The 19,440-nt window shown below is 37.5% G+C and overlaps 1 protein-coding gene across 1 annotated transcript in view; it reads right to left on the bottom strand.

Moving 5' to 3' along the window:
* The window catches only part of LOC139717993 (diacylglycerol kinase zeta-like), a 326,817-nt gene extending 307,716 nt beyond the window's left edge, over positions 1-19,101 (bottom strand). The window contains exon 1 of the mRNA XM_071629481.1: positions 18,394-19,101. Within this exon, the coding sequence (XP_071485582.1) occupies positions 18,394-18,923 (530 nt within the window). The 5' untranslated portion in view covers positions 18,924-19,101. The remainder of the gene's footprint in view (positions 1-18,393) is intronic.
* Positions 19,102-19,440: the final 339 nt, after the last annotated feature.

Below are 19,440 nucleotides of genomic sequence, written 5' to 3'. Positions count from 1 at the left end.
ACTGAACTGCTGAGAAGATCACATGGTGCATTATTTAGACCTCTTGGTATCCTAACCTGACCCTGTCACACACACATTGCATATAGGCAGACTGCTGATAATAATCAGGAAGATGAGAAGTTTTTGTCTCACCTCCTTGTAATAATGGTATAGAATTACAAACTGTATGATTTATTGCAGAATGAAACAGGAACATCGTGAATTCTTACTGGTGGTTCACTGAAAACGCACTTGATCATTTCTATCACTGTTGCCTTCACTCTCAGATGTTTGATGTGAAAGTTTTTTCATCATTCTATACACAGAAAGCATTTTGTACCTTTGTATTTTTATTTCAACTGTAACCAAGACAGTGTCCAAGCAGGGAGTCCACATTTCCCTAAGCTTCTGATTGTAATGCTCAATCAATTCATATATATATTTCATATTCATTGCCAACAAATTCATAAATCAGCAGACTTGAGTACGGAATAAGCATCAAAACTAAGCTAGACTGCTACTCAAGTGAGCATTCTCCAACATGAATGTATATAATTTGTGCGGTAACACTGCGACCACCGATACTCATCCAAGCATCGTGACTGCCATTCGCAGTGGCGAAATTAATCATTGTTCACACAGTCTGGACCAGGAAGGGAAAGTAAACACTACTGTGGGATCTGAAGTGACAGCTGAGTCCATTTACTTTGCACTCTTTGGCTACCATACTCATAATTTCGGGAGTATTTATAACATTATACCGATTGCGATCGGTCTGAGAGCAAATAGCAAAGTTGAATCGAAAATTGCACAGTGTTAATTGGACTGCACTCTAAAGAAAGAACATACCTTGTCCAAATGTACAAGAGAGGAACATAATTGCAATGCACTCAGGACTGTGTGACGTCAATGCCATTTGCCATGTACCACACTCACCTTCCACAATGTCTGAAATGATTTGCTAATCTGCTGTCACTTCAATTGACCCGTGCAATAGTCGCATTCACACTGATGCGAATTACCGGGATCCAAATCTTGAGGTATGTACATTGCAATCCCTATCTTTAGATTTTTGCAAGTGTGGACACGTAGAAATCTCACTAAACAGCACAAATCAACATCATGATCCAAAGTCTACAAACTCTTGCGATTATTTTGGAATTATTATGATTATTCAAGGATTACCCAATTTGCACAGCAGCAAGTGTCTGAATACTGGAGCAAACAATTTGAGATTTTTTACCCAAACATCAAAACACACATCACAACAGCTAGCACACGAATACAAGGGCAGGGGTCATCAATTCAGTAGCATGTGCAGTTTGGTTGACAAATTTATAGCAATCAGCAATGAGCGGGATATTTTTGTCCATCTGAATGGGCACAAAAAAAAAATCTTGGTATCTTTTATCATGATTGGACAACCCACTATTTCTGTCTGTTTGAATGACACCAAAAATGAAAACAAAAAAGAAAATGGGGGGGGGGGTCATATGGTGGAGAAAGGTTCAAATGAATTCAAACAGCATTTACAAAAGGATCTTGTTCACAGGACTTGGCCTTAATCTGTGCTTAAGACCTGGATCTAATAGAGCTGATAATGCTATGCTAACTGGAGCATGAAGTCTCCCAGGAGACCAACTTTAGACCAACCTTTAAAAGAAGATAAGCCATCTGGGGTCAAGGGGATAAACCATTTATCCTGCTCACACTTACTGATCTCCACTCCTAGCTCTCTATGGATCATCTACTTAAAAGTACCTTTATGCCATCCTATGCCATCCTAGACTATGCCATACAATTACCAGTGGTGGTAAGAAGGTTAATTTTCTTAGTGCATCCCCCCTCCCCCTTTACAGTAGTCAGGAGTACTTTGCTGTCTAAGTTACACTGAATACCTGGTGCACAGATTCAAGTTTGTCAGGAGGAAATGTGTGCATAAGGTAACTATAGTTAGGCTCACACACTGTTCCTAAACTTTGAGTTTAGGTCAAAAACTTAACTCTCGATGATAAGCTTGTAATATAGCACTGTGTGGATGCACTCGAAAGTTAGCAATCTTAAAAATTTAGTCGATGTTTAGAACCACAAGACATTTTAGGGTTTATGCTCTCTCTACGAGCCACAAGAGGTCCCCACTCATAGTTTTGATCCGTGTGGACACAATAATCAACGAGCTTGTGAGCTAGCATGAACCTCGCGTCTTGTTCGCTGCGCTATTTTGTATGCGCATAAGGTCATCTAGCAAAGACTCTGCACTTCCATGGTAATCATCGAGTGAGGCTCGCTTGTAAGTTATAACTTAAAGTTTAGGTGCACGTGTGAATCCGCGTAGTGAATTCACAAATGGAGCTAATCATAGACCGTTAAGTTTTCGACCTAAACTTCAAGTTTGGCAACTGCGTGTGAACGTAACTATTGGAATAGTTAAACCCTGGAGGCACAGCCTAGTGGGCTCTGCAGACTTGCTTCCATAGTTACCACATGCACACTACTATAATCCTTCTGATGCACAAAAAGACATGTGCATCATTTGTTTTATAGAATGGTGGACAAAGTTTTGCCAGAAATCCATTGTTTTAGTCATATTCTGATAATTACTGACACTGGCCAAATGTATGCCTTTCCTTTAGGCTTGCCATAGATGCAGAGACCATGCAGCGGTTACTGGACACACGGCTAGCTGTCTCCTGCAAAGTGCGAACACTTGCTACGTGCACAAACTCTTGCTACTTGTTATTACTAAATATTACTGGACATGCGGCAAAGCATCTCTCGTTGGACGCACGAACAATTGCTAAGTGCAAAAACTCTTTTGTTACAAGTGCACAATAGCATGTATGTGTAGTAATCGCAATGATTATTTGATATCTAACATGTTGCCCATAAAAGCTTATGCACTGCTATGCACTGCATATGCTCACATTATATACGGGTTTGAACTTATTCACATTAAACTGAACCATACTATAACATCTCTTCATTTCCAATCCACATCCTTCTCAAGTATGTCGTTAATGGTGGATTGAAGCGTAAGAAGTGGACAAAACCTCCTCTGGGTCTGAACAACTAATGGCCATGATAATCCTACCTACAGCGACCTTCAAAACAACAATGCTTGGTGTGATATAATCTGGTAGCTGAGAGCACCTTTTCTGTTTTTGTGTGAATTTTGCAGTATTAGGCCTAGAACTTCGCTTGCCAAAGTGACAATATTGCACCATATAATACTCACAAATCTCATAGAGCTGCAATTTGTCTGGCATGTAAAGAGTTAAATAAGAACTCGACCACATCTTCCAATCATTCCACTGAAGTCATTCTGAAGAGCCTTTTTAAACCAGGAATCCTTTCATAGAGTGACTACTTACATACATCATCTCTTTAAGGTTTCAAATGTTAATGATGTGACTGCACTTGTTGCTGTGTTAAACTCACATCTGCACTGCTATTGGGAAAGCTTTTCACAAGGAGGCAGGGTGTGGTTCATGCATACAACAAAAGGCCATGTCATTGTACTCTCTCAAATAGATCGTTGAAGATGGGAAACAGCAAATACAGTATATTGCAGCTATCTTTGCATCCACACAATACCTGCAGAAACTTGCTTTGGTGGCTTTTTATGAATGCATTGTTTGCAAGACCAATAGGCATTTCTGTGTGTTCTTTTCAAAGCAGATATTGATATGTTTTGCAGGTACAAAAGGTACATCACTGTATAGTTATTTCAGAAATGTGAATTCTGTACATGATATGTATACTCCACAACATAGCATAGCAGACCCCAAGTGCCATGATGAACACCAGCTAATATCTGCGAGTATAATACGCTGTATATTTAGCAAGTCCAATTTTTTTGTGAATCGTGACTTTCCGACAATTTCGCAAGTAGTTAAATTTGTGATCGTGGAGTAGAGCAATGAAGGGAGACGATGTATGGGTGCACTTTGCATTCACATGAAGGTCAGAGTTAATGATTTCACATGTTAAATTTGTGAGGAGTACCGGACTTGCAAAATATACGACGTATACAGTACTTGGGCCTAGGCCTCATAAGGATGGCTCACATACAGCTGAACATACAGTTACAGGGTGTATGATACACTTTTTATGCAATATTTACTGAACCTTTTCCCTCCAGCAATAATGCCAATATCAAAGAAAATTTACCCTCCACTGGCAATTTGAAATGACATATTCTGTGAATAACAAGTTATGGCATACTGTCATGCAATAATGAGGAGCACATTCATCATAGTTCTTCTGTTTCAATTATGGACGTTGATAATAAACTATATATCTCCAACATCCTATTTTCATCAACATTGTCATTTTAATATTTGGATATATCAATTTTTGATAGATTTCAACTCTAAACTTAACAAAATATTCAACTGCAGAGCTTGCATTTCTTATGACAAAGTCTGCTGCAAAATCACAAGTAACCAATGTCAATGTCAAAATAAGTTCCATTATATCCCTGATATTACTATGTGGCTGTTTCGTAATTCTATGTTGTAAAATCTCCTCTGAAGTTTGTCTTTGGTGGTACATAGGGGTAACATATTCAGGTCTACGTGCCCGCATGATATGCGACTATGTGACCAGCTGTGGAACTCTGTCCATTGCAACACCCAGTGAATTGATTAGGAGGTGCGTGGGTGGAAATCAAGGAGAGATGGTACTCTGCCGATAACTCTGGGACCACAACCACAGCATACTGCACCCAGTGGCGCAGCAACAGACCACCATGGCACAGAGAGAGCTACATTACATACAGCTAGCTTACTTCCCTTTGACAAAACTGGTGTGTAAGGCATTCATATCATGCCTAGTGGACAGCCATTACATTTCAAGCTATTGGTAATCTATTTATATTTCATTTTAGTTTCAATTTTCACATCAAGATAAACAAGAGTAGTCAAAAAACTTACATGTCTAATATAGGCACCAAACCACCATAGTGGTTTATAAAATACATTTCATAATATCTAAATAGGTATTGGAGAAAGCAATTCGCTTGACTGGGATAGCAGCCTCTGGGCGATCTTCACTCCCTGTCCCTGTGTAGGACATCCACACCTTGGAAGTGATTCTTAACAGGGTGTTCAGACGCAAAAAAAATTTATACTAGAACAGTATAGCTATACCAAAACGGTATAGCTACAGCTGTATACAATGAATTTATACGTCTGAACACTGACTAACGAAATGACGTACAGCGAAACGACGGTCAGAGCATCGTTTTGAACTAGAACTCGACAACGAATCAGCATTCAATCGGGTCCATTGTGCATCTGAATGTATGGCGACCATAGAATGGAATAACTGGGCGGGGCTTAATGGGAGCGAGCACGAAAGGTGACCTTGTACCTGTCACTCATGACCATAACAACATGCGCAGTGAGAAACTGCACATCTATACGACGTTTTTCCGGTATGGTCGAAATTAGCATCTGAACGGTCTGTCGGCTATACGATGATTCTTTATACATTTGTACGTCGTTTCTTTATCGAGTTTTGGTATAAACTGGCTTGCGTCTGAACAGGGGGTAAATCTCTATGATACTGAAACCACCACAATGGTGACCATCCTGACACTAGCCTCTGGCTGTGCCCTTTCCCTCTTAAAGGGAACTACTCACATTGATACACATATTATGTAGATTGAGTAGATGTAGCAGGGATAGAAGAACACAAATGAAATTTGTCGAAAATCGCACGATCCACTCAAAAGTTCCAAATTTTTAACTTCAGTGCTTCCATTGCTGGATGAGAAGACTGCAACAGTTTGAGATGCCAGTGCAGGAAAAAGGATATTCAGAAAATATGACGAGAATTCCACATAATCTCATATCTCATGAAAAGTACACATTTCCTCTACTTTACACACATATCTTAAGGGTAATTATCTCCCCTCTATCATGAAAGAGGTACGGTAAGTCAAGAACTCTTCTATAATCCTACAAAAGTGAAAAGATGTTGATTTTTTTTTTTCATCTTGTCTCTAAATAACACTGTCCATACATGACGTCACAAAATGTTGTAGTCTTCTCATCCAGCTATGGCGGCATCAAAACTTTAAAGATTCATAACTTTGAAATAGATTATGTGATTTTCCTCAAACTTTAACTGACATGTGCTACTAGTGTTGCTGCATTCACTTAATCAATCAATCAATTAAATATATATATCTATATATGTATGTATATATATATTAGGATTTCACTCCCTTTAACCTTCTGAAGCCCATCACATGAAAATCACATTGACAATGTACACAACCAAGTACCCAACAATACTGAGAGATTTTAGCTGTTGATCTGTACAGAGGGTGTTTTGTTTTTGTAAAACAAGAAAAAACAATTATATGAAAATTGGATATGAAGCAGATTACAACAATTTAGTGTTGTTGTCATGATTAAAAAAGCTGCAAGTGTATGATTGCAAACCTTGACCATGACTAAAAATAAATCTATAAACAAACAAACAAACACACCACCAAAGAACCTAGGCACTCGTAAACACAAGATGACAATGATAATCTCTTTTTTTTTTAAGTAACTCAGTGGAGCAAAGTAGCCTATTGTAAAACTTTGCGACATTTTCGGCTCACTGACCTACGAACTCAACTCCAGGCGTAACTGACTGTCCTTGACGGTGACCCAGTTTCCTATATGCTGTATACGTCGTCGTCGCTCCTGACTGCATAACCCCTCCACTTCCTGGCAGTGACTGTGAGACAGGGTGTCACCTAGAACTAGAACACTCTGGGAAATTTCTTCACCACAATCCCTCCTCCAGAGGGCAGATGGGAAATCCACCATATCCATACAGTTCCTTTCAGTTTTGGTATTCTGCTGTTGGGAATTTTTTCACTATCCTTTCCCATACCTGGAAGGTTAGGTATTTTTTGCTGGTTTACTGCAAGTCACAACTTGACCTTCTTTGATCTAAATATCGGAAACCAACAATATCATGTTATCATTATTTGTTCTTTACTGCATCACGATCTCCTTGCGTGGTGTTGTTAGTTCTGTTCAGTAATCCGTTATTATCCATGAGGAGACTGCAAAATACAAGCTTGGCTTTTCAGCACATCTCCTCCATTTCCAGCAGTTTAATTTCAATTTAATATCATCAGAAAGTGAAGTGTAGTATTGTTTAATTCACAGTATCTTTCTTTGTTATTGCATTGTAATGATATTGTGTTATTTTGTGTAGAAATGTTTTGTATTGTTGGAAATGAAATAAAACGAAACAAATGGAATGGAAAATGGATCTTACAGAGTCAACTTGCTATCCACTTGAGATTAGTGACCAACTACAACAAGCCCTATGAGTGTCCTTCACACTTTGTATCAGAATCAATCAATCAATAATCAAGAATAAGTAATAATTCTGTTAAAGTTACTCAAGATTAATCTTAAATCATAATTTCCCTCTCACACACTTCTAAAAATTCACAAACTTTAATATCCCTACCTCGTGGGTTACCAAACAAAGGTCCACCTTGGTTTCTCGTTGATATTCTGCAAATCAGGGTTATTGGATTCATGATTAAAACTATCTTCCTTGTCAAGCATAAGTTCCCCAGTTTCACACAGTACCAATTGGACTAACATTAAGTCTACTGAACTGTTGTAAAATTACATTCACCTGCCGATTTGTTCCTATGATTTTGAAAGAGATATGTTTTTCATTCATGACATTATTTTTCATATCAAAAAAATATATATTCTACATAAATGCACATCATTTCTATATATCCTTTATTAAAACATTATATCTATGACAGTATGCTATGAAACAGTGTAGCATGTCCACTTTGGAAACAGATTAACAATGAATATCAACTTGGTCTTTAATCTGTGTAGAGTGGTCTCACCATAAAATCCAAGCGATTTCACACCTCCTCCATAAAAGTACTCATAAAGAAACTGAGAGTGAAAGTCAGTTTTCACTAGGAGGTGAGAAGACACAGACACACAGGATCCACATGGCTTCAAGTCTGTGCTTCATGTGGCTTTAAAAAAAAAATGAAAGCAAATTGCAATTAAACCAGACAAAGGAAGATGAATTTCTCAGCATGGTAATTTGTAAAACTGAAATCTACTGATGATATCCGACACAAAATTGGTCGTGAATATTTCAGGATGATTTGCTTCAGGAGAAATGAGAGAATTTTGACAGATTTGAAAGTATGAATTATAAAGTTATAACATTGATATTACAGATTGTAGATCTAATAAGTTATTTATATAGAGTTAAGGACAAAGGAAATTTACAAGTAAGGTTTAATTGTATCACCTCTGTCAACTGTCTCATTAGATAAAGAGACAGCTATTTTTGTTAATGACAATGGCGAGAAGGTTAAAGAATCATTATAATCATATGCAATTTTGTATTAATTACAAGTGATGTACAACATCAAAGATATATTTTTATTTGTAAATACATCGATATGAATATGACAGTGACTTTTTATGGAGTTAGCAGTTTCTGGAACTACGCATTGTGTAAGAATGCTTTGACAAAAAGTTCAAGAATAATTGAGCGCATCACATTGTCAAACACTTCAAACATTTCTTGAATGATGTACAAATACTCTCTCCAAAAAGTACCTGTATGAAACATTTGTTATTACTGTAAGGGAACGAATAAAATCTACACCAGAGTCTGGTCAAGGAGACTACCAAATGGCGTACTGATAAAACAGTGGGTGGAAGAAGAATGTGCAATGGGGATATCAAGACACTGGGAGTTCATGTGTCACTGTGCTAGTAGAGCTCAATACTGCTCTACGTGGGTACAAAATATATACAGTTAATACACACATATATATTTCATGCCAGAGTAAGCCATGATAATATCTTTCCGTGCCCATTGTAATTTTGGTACAGGCTGTATATCCTAAAATAAAGTTTCCCCACAATACCCTCCTGTTTGTTTACACTAAATGATAATAAATGAAGCAGTGTCCCATCCCCTCCACTCATCCAATTTGACAGACTTTATAAAATAAAAGTATGCAACACAGTTTATAATATAGTAAGCAAGCACCCACAGATTTTAGTTGCCATCACATCATAGTAGTTCTATAGACTGCATTAGGCCAGCAGGACTGAACAAAGGCAATTCATACTTTGCTGTGGAACAAATTGAAGACAAAGGATGTTTTGTCATCATCAAAACTAAACTAATCACATCATAATACAGTACTCTTTTTTTTAAATGACAATATAAAATCAGTATATGAATTAAAATGCAAATTCAAATACAAGAATGTAACATGGGTAATTGTCACAGAGGTTTAGTTAGTACAGTAGCAAGCAGGAAATATCAAGTCTACACCAGGGTTTGGACATTTCATGTGAAAGAACACTCTTCTTCTGAACACATGTGACTTCAGTCATTCTATGATATTCCTTTATTCTTAAAAGCAGTTCCTTCATCTGATACACACTATATGTATCATAACCAAATTTGATATCAGAACTGTTATTCTCTTTTTTTATGGTGACCACCTCACACAAAGTAAATTTGACTGTTATGCAGTAAACATACAGTAAGAGATCAGAATAAATTTGAAATAAACCTAGAAGAAACGAGACATGAAAACTCGTCACATTGAGGACGAGTTAGGTGATACGCTTGTGGTCATCAGATGACAGTCATCTGTGATCGACAAAGAAAAGAATGTGATATAGGCACATTGAAGTTATATTGAGCGTGCATGTGAAACCGTTTCTGTAACCACTCGGCCACGGGTCATCCACGGAAATGGTAAGACAAAAAAAAAACAACAATGTATAGATATAACAGGGGGAAAGTGAATGCCCACTCAACCAACGTGGCCGTGTGAACATCTATTGCATTGCTAGACGGAAAAGCGGCCTTGTAACGACTGAGGTCGCTATGCCATTTCTGGCAACTTGGGAAAAATACGTCCCACAGATGTAAAACCTATAATCGGCTGGTTTTCATACCTTGCCTTTAATCACAATTTTCAGTGTAATGACGTCATCAAATTACAAAACAATGACATCGTCTTGAAAGACAATTGTTCAAAGTACAACACCTCAGTCGTCATCATTACATACTATGATCGGTTTGACAAAGTCAACCTGCAAAATTTTGCTGCAGTCGAAGCAATGTGGTCTCCAACAAACAAAAAAGAGGGATATGGCGTGTGTGTGTGTCTGTGTGTGTGTATAGGTGCGTTTATATACGAACGTGATTTCTACATGGACGAATATGTAATACAAAATTGAAGAAAAAAAAGTAAAATAGCTAAGTATTTTGTTTCGTGATCTTGTGGGGTTCGAACCCGCAACCTCACGTCTCTGAGACGTCGGCTTTAGCCACTCGGCCATACGTCTCGACGAGAAAATATGGGGAACGTAAACTTATGTATGTGTGAAAGATACATGAGGAATCGTTTTGTCCACATTCCATTTTCATTTTCAGTTTTAAACTGCAAAATTGTCAATCTGATGAGGAGATTTCAAAGGATAAAATGCATGATTACTGCAGCTTATTGTCTCAGCTACAACATACTAAAGTTTCAGAGGAAATGAAGCAAAATCAGCTGAGATAAAGGTGCTTAAACGTTGTTAAGTCAATGCATGGTTTAAAAAAAAATCACCTCCCATAGACATAACACGTAAACTTGTCCGATTTTGTGTCTTTACTTTTAATCACAATTTAAAGTATGATGACGTCATCAAATTTCAAAACCATGACATGGACTTGAAAGGCAAATGTTCAAAGCAAAACATATCTCAATTTGGGGTAATATTAAGCTTAAACAATAGAGATACGAGCAAATGAATGTCAGAAACAGTACCTCAAAAAAATTAATTCCACTTTTTTGATTTCAGATGATGATATGATGACGTCATGAGTTTTCCTGGCAAAATCGGTACTTGAAACGTTATTTCCAATTCATATGCTTTTGTAATATGCAATAGAAATATAGGGTCAAAGGACGATTTAAAGAGCTATGGCGAAATAAACAAAGACACGTTTTTTCACTATATTTGCAGAAAGACGCGCGCGCGGAATTTCAACTTTGACGCCAGTGCATTCCTTTGTTATAGGTCAAAATCGATCGGAAATCAATGATTATTGTTACTCAAAGTATCAGAAATCCAAATCAGTCAAAAAAATTGCATTTTCATGTTAGTTACGCCCTCTGCGCGCGAAATTGCGCGGACGGACGCGCACGCGAGAAAATGTTTGAAATGCTTAAAATTGTCTGAAACTTCGAGATTTCCCATTGGGAAGTCGTTTTGAGCCTTTTAAAATTTTGACGCGCGCAAACGCGCGCGTAATGATGACCTGGGTAACTAGCGTTAAAATGTAAGATAGAGCGTGACCTGAACTTTATGTCCAACGAAAATGATACAGAAATGATATCTAGTTATGAAGTTATGATCGATCATGTGACAAGGTCCGAAAATCACAAAATGGCGCCTAGATGACGTCATAGATATGTTACTGTCATGAAAACCTTATTGTGGCTAGATATTGTTATGAGACATGTTGACTGAAAATGTCATGTTATTCCGTAATGTCATTGTTGAGATATTGACGACACAAAATGTGGCAGAAAGAAAGAAGAACAAAAAAAAAGAGAAATTTTGACAATCACAATAGGTGATACGCTGATAGCGTATCACCTAATTAACAATTTCATGTAGCCATTCTCTTTGGTAGGAAACAGAAATATACCATATCATCAGATCCCAGAGAATTACACATGAAATGAAGCAAGTTATACTGCAAAAGTAGAAATTTTCACGGTGTTGAAATATTTGCGCATTTCGTGCTACTAGATGTTAGCATGGAAATAAAAGCATGTGATATTTATGCTTGTTTCTTATGTGCAACTAGAAAATGCCTTGATTCTGCTGAATAAAAAACACACAAAATTCATTTTACCCAGCCCAGTGGAAAAAAAAAAATTGCTCATGCGAAAATACTCATCATTACAGTGTCACATTTTCTCAAAAGAAATGTTCTAGCACTCTTCTCAACATATACAATGAGCATCCTGTTTTTACAAACAGTTCCAAGACAGAGGAAGTGCTTTCTGTCATGGAAAATCACACTTAAAACAAAATTTGAGTTTCTTTCCTCTCTGTGTTTTCAACCACAAACAAAATGAGCAATGAGAATCATGCAGACAAAAAAAAAAAGCACAGTCATTGTGCCAAGGTAAATATTTTGAGATGCCCTAAAACTAGTAAGAAGACTCAGTGAATTTGGTTATGATTTCTAAGTACTACTCTCAATATGGTTCCATCCATAACAGCTTTCAATCAAAACGATATTTAATTTGGGGTAAAATATCAATCAGATTGAAAAACTCACAAACGCTCACAATTTCCTGTAGTGGTTAACAGATGATAAATCAAGGACATCGTATCACAATGATTACAAGTTTAAGGTCACAGGAAGTGGCAGCTGGCAGATAGGGTGAGGAATCTCCATTTTTTTTTCGTGTACTGTTCATTCATTGCCACTAATGTACAAATTTAAGATGAGCAGACAAAATAGAGAATAAATAATTCAAAGGCATGAGACTAACTTTCCAGTCCAGCCAGTACTCCCATGGGTGTCTGGTTCAATTCCCTTGGGGGTCATAGTCTTGCTTTTCAGAAGTAATGATTAAGTGTTACTGAGACGAACAGAGCATACTGAACCCACGCATCCATAGATATGCATGCTTGAAGATTGTTTTTGTGCAGAGAGGGTTGTTTCGAGTCACCCAATTTCAGAGCCCACCTAATCTGCCATGAACCCAATTTCAGGGTCCTGTTTCATATAATCACTTCACGATGACTGCAACTCAGAATTTAATTGCAGTCTGGCGATTTTATAAAGCCCAGAGGGCCGTATAAGCCACATCCCAATTCTGCAAATTAGAAGAGAAAAAAAAAAATGCAGAAGGATTTCATTCTGATCAAAACTTTCATTACTTTTCCAGAGTTTGATAATAAACTGCATTAGTATTTTTGCTAATTGTTACTTTTAATCTGTTGTTTCATTTTGCAGACCTACAAACCAAAATGATGACACAAGTTCTATGTCAGGATATCAAATAATGATTGAGCATATCATGTGAAGAATTATTATGCATCTGTGAATGAAATGTTGATATAGCTTGAGAATAAAACTTCTGTGAAAAAGAGCATACATGTGATTTACAGGTATTGATAGCGCTACTGCGATACCTCTGACACTGGTGCATGCAGGGCAGTTTACTGGTACTGTAAAAGCGGAAATATTTGTGGTGTGGAAATTTCTGCACATTTCGTGTGACATAAACTAGTGTGAAAAAAAATACTGTTTTTTGTTGTTGTTGTTGTTGTTGTTTTGTTAAGAATATTGTAGCCTTATCACCAGCGAATACGGTAGCATTTATTTACAGTACTGCAAATTACAATCCTATATATTGGAAATCTATCTATGAAAGAGCGATTGGTTTCAGGCAATTGTAAATGGTTGAATGTAAAGTTCATTTGAAAGAAGGCTTAAAACACAAGGAAATGTTCTCTTTTTGACTTTAAAGATGCTGTCATATACTTGTGATCCATAACTACTACCTAAAACACTAAATTTACAATAATTCCAAACTCAAAAATATCTCAGTTTAAAGAATTTTTTTTTTACCTTTGCAATTCATATCCTTTTACCAAATTCTACTATGCCAATATATAGATTAACTTTTATAAGAAAAGCAAATTAATGCCACTGCGCATCACAGGTCCTAATTAAGTCAAAATTCTGCATATAGTTGAAAAAAACAAAAAACAAAAAAAATGAATGATACACAGGATATGTGGAAAAATCCTGAGTCTAGTTGGTGAAATTTGCGGCAGTATGTTACAGCTACTCTACCCAAATCGATGTCATTTTAGGCCTCAAACCTCAATATAAAAGTTATGGATCACAAGTTCCCATTCAAGCCATATTTGCCAAATGAACGATTGACACTAGGATCAATTGCTAAAACTTATGAAAGACAAGCCCCAGTTTAGTTGTCATTGACAATTAATGAGAGAGAAGCATTTGCCAAATCCATCCCATTTGGAGACTAGCTATGCTTTTCTTCAGAATTTATATTTAGGGACTTTTATTTAGTTCAGCATTATAGATTCACCTTCCATATGTCATGTATTCGACCAATTCTGATTGAGGAAATCTCAGACCTCTGAGCTTTACCATCACAACATGTGAACACAGCGGATTTTCTTGTACGCAGAAATATTGGATCTTTCCAGTTGTGTTTTATACCTCGTATTCTATACCACCATGCTAACCATTTATTTCAATTCAATTTCAAATGGAGTGCCAGGCAACATACAATGTACATGAAAAAAGTTCAGTATCTGAAGAGAACCATCATCATGCATTCTAGTGCTTGCTAACAAGGAAATCTGCGAGAATGTCAGTTGGCACATCTCAAACTTCACGAAACAAACATCATGAGCTGTCAGTAAAGCTACTCCTGCATTCATATTTTGTTTCCCTCATTGCCAGAGAAGTCAAGGATGCAATATCGGGTCAAGTGCTTGCCTGTCACTCCCGCTGCAACTCTGGAGCAGGAGCCCACTCCAGATTAAGAGAGGGGGAAAGAAACAGAAGCAAAAAAGGTACAGAGAATCAAAGGAGAACATAAGGGGGAGCTGGTAAAATACCTTGCTACATGAGCCTGACTTGAATATGAAATATCATATCCTACATCAAACCAAGTTCGGTTTACAAGTTCGGCACAGAGAACGCATGGGGGGTCCAGAAGATGAGCACGTGCCCAATACTAGACAGCACACGTAAGAGAGATTCGTGCCTTCACCAAAGAAAACTGAAATGATATGAATACAATTATTTTATTCATTTTTAAGTTTTATGATTATGATTATAATTATGATTATAATGACCATTTTCACTATCACCATCATCATCTTGACATCATTAGCATTTTTTATATTTTCTTCTTAGAAATGCATACTACGATATTAGCCTCTACATTTGATTTTCATGTGTGTATCATATCATAACAAAAATCATACAAAAAATTCACTATTCATATTTAATCAATTAACAATTGTATATTATATGTACACATTATCATTATTATTGCCAATACTACATGATTACAATGTGCAATTTCAACATTCTCTTATCTCAGTATAATATTGTAATATCAGAATCAAAAGATATTAGACACTATAAAGAGCTGCACCACATCAAAAACCGAAATCAGCAAGCGGGGCCAGATAAATACTCTTGCAAGCTCGCTCGGATTCCCCATGTGGTTTCCTCGGCTGGTATAGACATGAGGTCATATGTTATTGCCATTACAAACGCGGGGTATGCCAGCATCAATACACCACTACTCAAAAGATTGTCTCTTGGAATGTCTTTCTAATCTACATGTTGTTTGTTGATTGCGAAGGAGTGCTTAAAGGTGCGACTTACTTCCTTGAGTGTACCCTTAGATTTTTAAAGAAAAGACATGAAGCCCTAATAGACAAACAATTCTATTGTGGTATAGAGAGTTATATATTTTATTGGCATCTTGTTGATGAAAAGAAAGAAAAATTCATTTTCAAAATTCACCCTTGGGTAAAGAATTGAGAAGTCAATAAAAGTTTAGTAAGGTCAGGCACAAAGACAGCATTGAGTATGGATGAATCAATAAAATGGTCATTTGGGGAAGCCTCAGCATACATGTACATGTAGTCTTTTTTCAACAATACTAAACTTGCAATAAACAAATACATAAACAGTTGTATATCTTTTTTTTTAATGCAGTGCAAACAAAGCCTGTCATTACAGAAGGCAATGTAAGAAAGTTCCATTCATGTGTTAATTATAGCATTGCTATTGTTCTTAGAATATTCTCTAATGTGACTGCATAAGGATGTTGAAAACTTCTGAATAAAACATTCAACCTGGGTACTGATATGATTTGCTGAAAAACATGTTGTACATTATTCCAACAAATTACTGATAAGATCATCAAACCAATTTAAATGTTAATCTGGACTTGTATTTCTCAATTCTCTCTCAGTCTTTTTGTATGACTCACTGTCTGTTAGACTACTATTTGAAATAAATTGCCCAAGTTCTACCATTAAGTTTCCCAGCACCTTGATTAATACATACACCAGATCAGCACTTAAGATGTACATTTAAGATAAGTTGAACAGAGTGGTCAGTCAACAGTGAAGTCACAGAGTAAACTGATTTGTCCACACTCAGAGTCTTCATCCCAGGAGATGCCCTTTGACCCCTCTTTTTGTCAAGAACTTGTGTCTATATATGTAAATGAACAGGAACCTATTTTTGGTCGGTCTGTGTGCATCATTCACCAAGTACCATGAATATGTACACTTTACAGTGCACAGGATGTGTGCTTGAAATGACATGAGAGTTATAGAGGGACACTATGTTTGCCATGGACTTTCTTTTTTCAGCTTCATTTTACTAGTGAAGTGAAACAACTTCATCCACTGTGTCACATAACTTGTGTTTCTAAAAGTTTGTTTGATTGCTTTTATTAATTAAATTGGGTCTGTTTTGTTTGATTGACTGTTTAAGAAAAGGAGCAAATGTCAACCTGAAAAAATGATCATTCATTTCCTTCCTATATAATCATATCTCTTCAGCTCAGGTGAACATTTTGCTTCAAGTACAGTATGCCTTTGGGTGAAGCATGTTAATAGGAGAATTATACTAATATCATAAATGCTTTAATGCTGATTTAAAATCAGGAGATTGATGTAGACATCAATATTGACACAGTTGATATTGTACTATGTCATTTCATGATTATTACTCTTCATATGAACACTATGTAACACTCCACAAAACGTTATCTTTTTGCACGGTGCAAAATCACATTATAATTCCAGACATTTTTTTTTTCCAGAACGGAATTATCAACATCTTTAATATCTTATTCATGCATCACTGCATTCATACCCATCATTCACCATACACATTCGTACCAAGCACGGACAACAAACAGAAAAACGGTAAATGAAGCTCAAATTTCCTATTGTATAGTAACAGGTCAAATGTGAACATTTCAAACAATTTGAGTGGTAAAATCTTGTGATAAATCTGCATCTTCTTCTAAATCTCAGGTAAAATGTGCATTTCTTAGCATTTCTACATTTTTTTGTGTAGCATTTTGATGATTTCAGCCCATACAAGATACAACACTCAGTAAGATAGGTCTGTGAAGTCCCATGCATACATGTATTGACATTGTACATTATAGTGTACTTCACTTTCTACTAGTGATGATGATATTAGATATAGTGATATATGATGATATAGTATAATCACTATTCACTGTCAGTTATCATAATTATCAGTAAGATTACCAGCATTATCATTATTGACATCATTAACATTATAATTATAATAAGTATCGTACTGCACAGTAGAAGCCCTAGTAGCAGTAGCTGCATTTGACTATAGTACCAATAAGACTGAAATGAGGTCATTTGAATCATGGACCTACAACGAAGTAGGTCCATGTTTGAATAATGCAATAAATCTGGTACTCATGAAATTCAACCTGTGTATAGAGCTAGATGCACTGAAATTGCACACCATTATAAAGTTTTACGAGGTTCCGTAATGGAAGCTGATAGGTGTCCAATTACAGCTATCTTGACGTTTGCAAAACATGCAGCCCACAGACACGACTTATAACACAAAGTGTGTATGTTTTGATAGACCTCAAATAGTTGGTCATTTCAAGGAACTAAGCTGGAAAGATAGACTAGAGTAAGCAGTGGCGGATCCAGAGGGGGGTACAACCGGGGCACGCCCCCCCCCCCATCTTTTGTTAAAAACAAAAGAAATAAACAGGAAAAAAAGATGAAATGAAACCCGGAAGTGGCACCATAAATATTAGTTACGCCCCCCTTTACAGAATTCCTGGATCCACACCTGGTAAGCTAACCCTGGGTCAATCCATGGAAGATCAAGTTTTCAGTTATGGATGTCTGAGGAAGTGTTACATTCTCAATCACATTCAACCAGTGAAGTGCAAGTACAACCTGTGTAGCTTCATTCCACTAACTATCGATGTTCATATTTTCAATGTTTTTCTCCCAATACTATAGGACAAAGATACCAAGATGCGACAACTATCTATCAAACTAACTGTATAGGTAAAACAAGGATGTGACATCAATAGGTGAAATAAGGCATAGTTTGTGATACAGGCAAGTCTTGTATCACTCAGGTCACCACTGGCACTGCAAAAAGCCTTGAGAAGCTTATAGGCTAAATGTTTCGTTTTGTTTTGTTTTGTTTTTTTCTAATGGCTAATGCACTGAGCTGCACTCCTACTAAATTTACCTCAAACTTTTCTCCACTCACCTGTAACTTGTCTGCTTCTTGATGGTGAAGTGAGCAAAGCGATCGAGGGCCAACGTGTTGGTGAAGCGAAAATCTATGGTTTCCCCCGAGCCATCAGCTTCGTCCCCACCTCCCTGCTCGGGCGCACCACTGGCGGACGTACCCTCGCCCCCAGAGGAGGACGCGGTAGCGGCACTCGCCGATACGTTGGCGTCCGCCACAACGGCCAAAATTTGTTGGATCTCCTCCGACGGCTGGTCTCCTACTAGAATAGGACCAGGACCAGAGACAACAGGGGTGTCTGGAGATAAAGGCATCGGTATTCCATTAAGGCTTGGGATCTCTTCTCCTCCTCCAACATTCACTTCGGGTATTTGGTCGTCTGTCGAAGTAGCAGCAGCAGCGGTGGCCGAAGCACCTGAACAGGCAGAATCTTCGTTGATAACGGGAAAGGACTTCACCGCTGGGCCAGCGGAGTTGGGCGCCGAGTACGCCACAGCCTCGCCTGTTTCGGCCGAAGCGGCTGGAAGCGACTTTCGTCTCTCTTCCATGATGGATAGTCCAAAAAAACTCGTCAATAATACTCCTTCTGCCAAGGCATCTAACAAACGGCACGATCCTTCGATATTCCAAAAGGCATTAAAGGAACTTCGTAAATCCACCAAAGAGAAGCTTTTAGAAGTACTGTACGCCGATGAGCGTGACACACAAGCATTTCGTACAGCCAGACTCTCGATTCAAGGTACTCACGCGTGCACATACGGCATGCATGCGGTGAGCGAGTACATCACACGGTGGCTGAAAAGGGGACGGGCACGTTTTTGTTTACATGGTTGTTCTCAGTTTATTCTTCCACAGTGGTCTTCATTCGCGTTACCTCTGTACAAGGTGATAGGAGCACCAGTCCTTGTGGCTCTTTTCTGTTCTGGTGATAGAGGGCGTCTGGCACTCTACGACATCTCCTCTGCAGTAGTAGTACTCGACGTACACATTGTCTGATTTTCCCCAACAAAAATAAAATGTTATTAAAATTGATAAAATCACATATTGTGTTTAATGCAGTAAACT

This window comes from Diadema antillarum, unplaced genomic scaffold, assembly GCF_040938485.1.
Source record: "Diadema antillarum isolate AM-2024a unplaced genomic scaffold, OU_Dant_1.0 scf00000086, whole genome shotgun sequence".
Lineage (NCBI taxonomy): Eukaryota > Metazoa > Echinodermata > Echinoidea > Diadematoida > Diadematidae > Diadema > Diadema antillarum.
The sequence above is the reverse complement of the archived record's forward strand: the minus strand, read 5'-3'. Positions and strand labels throughout refer to the sequence as shown.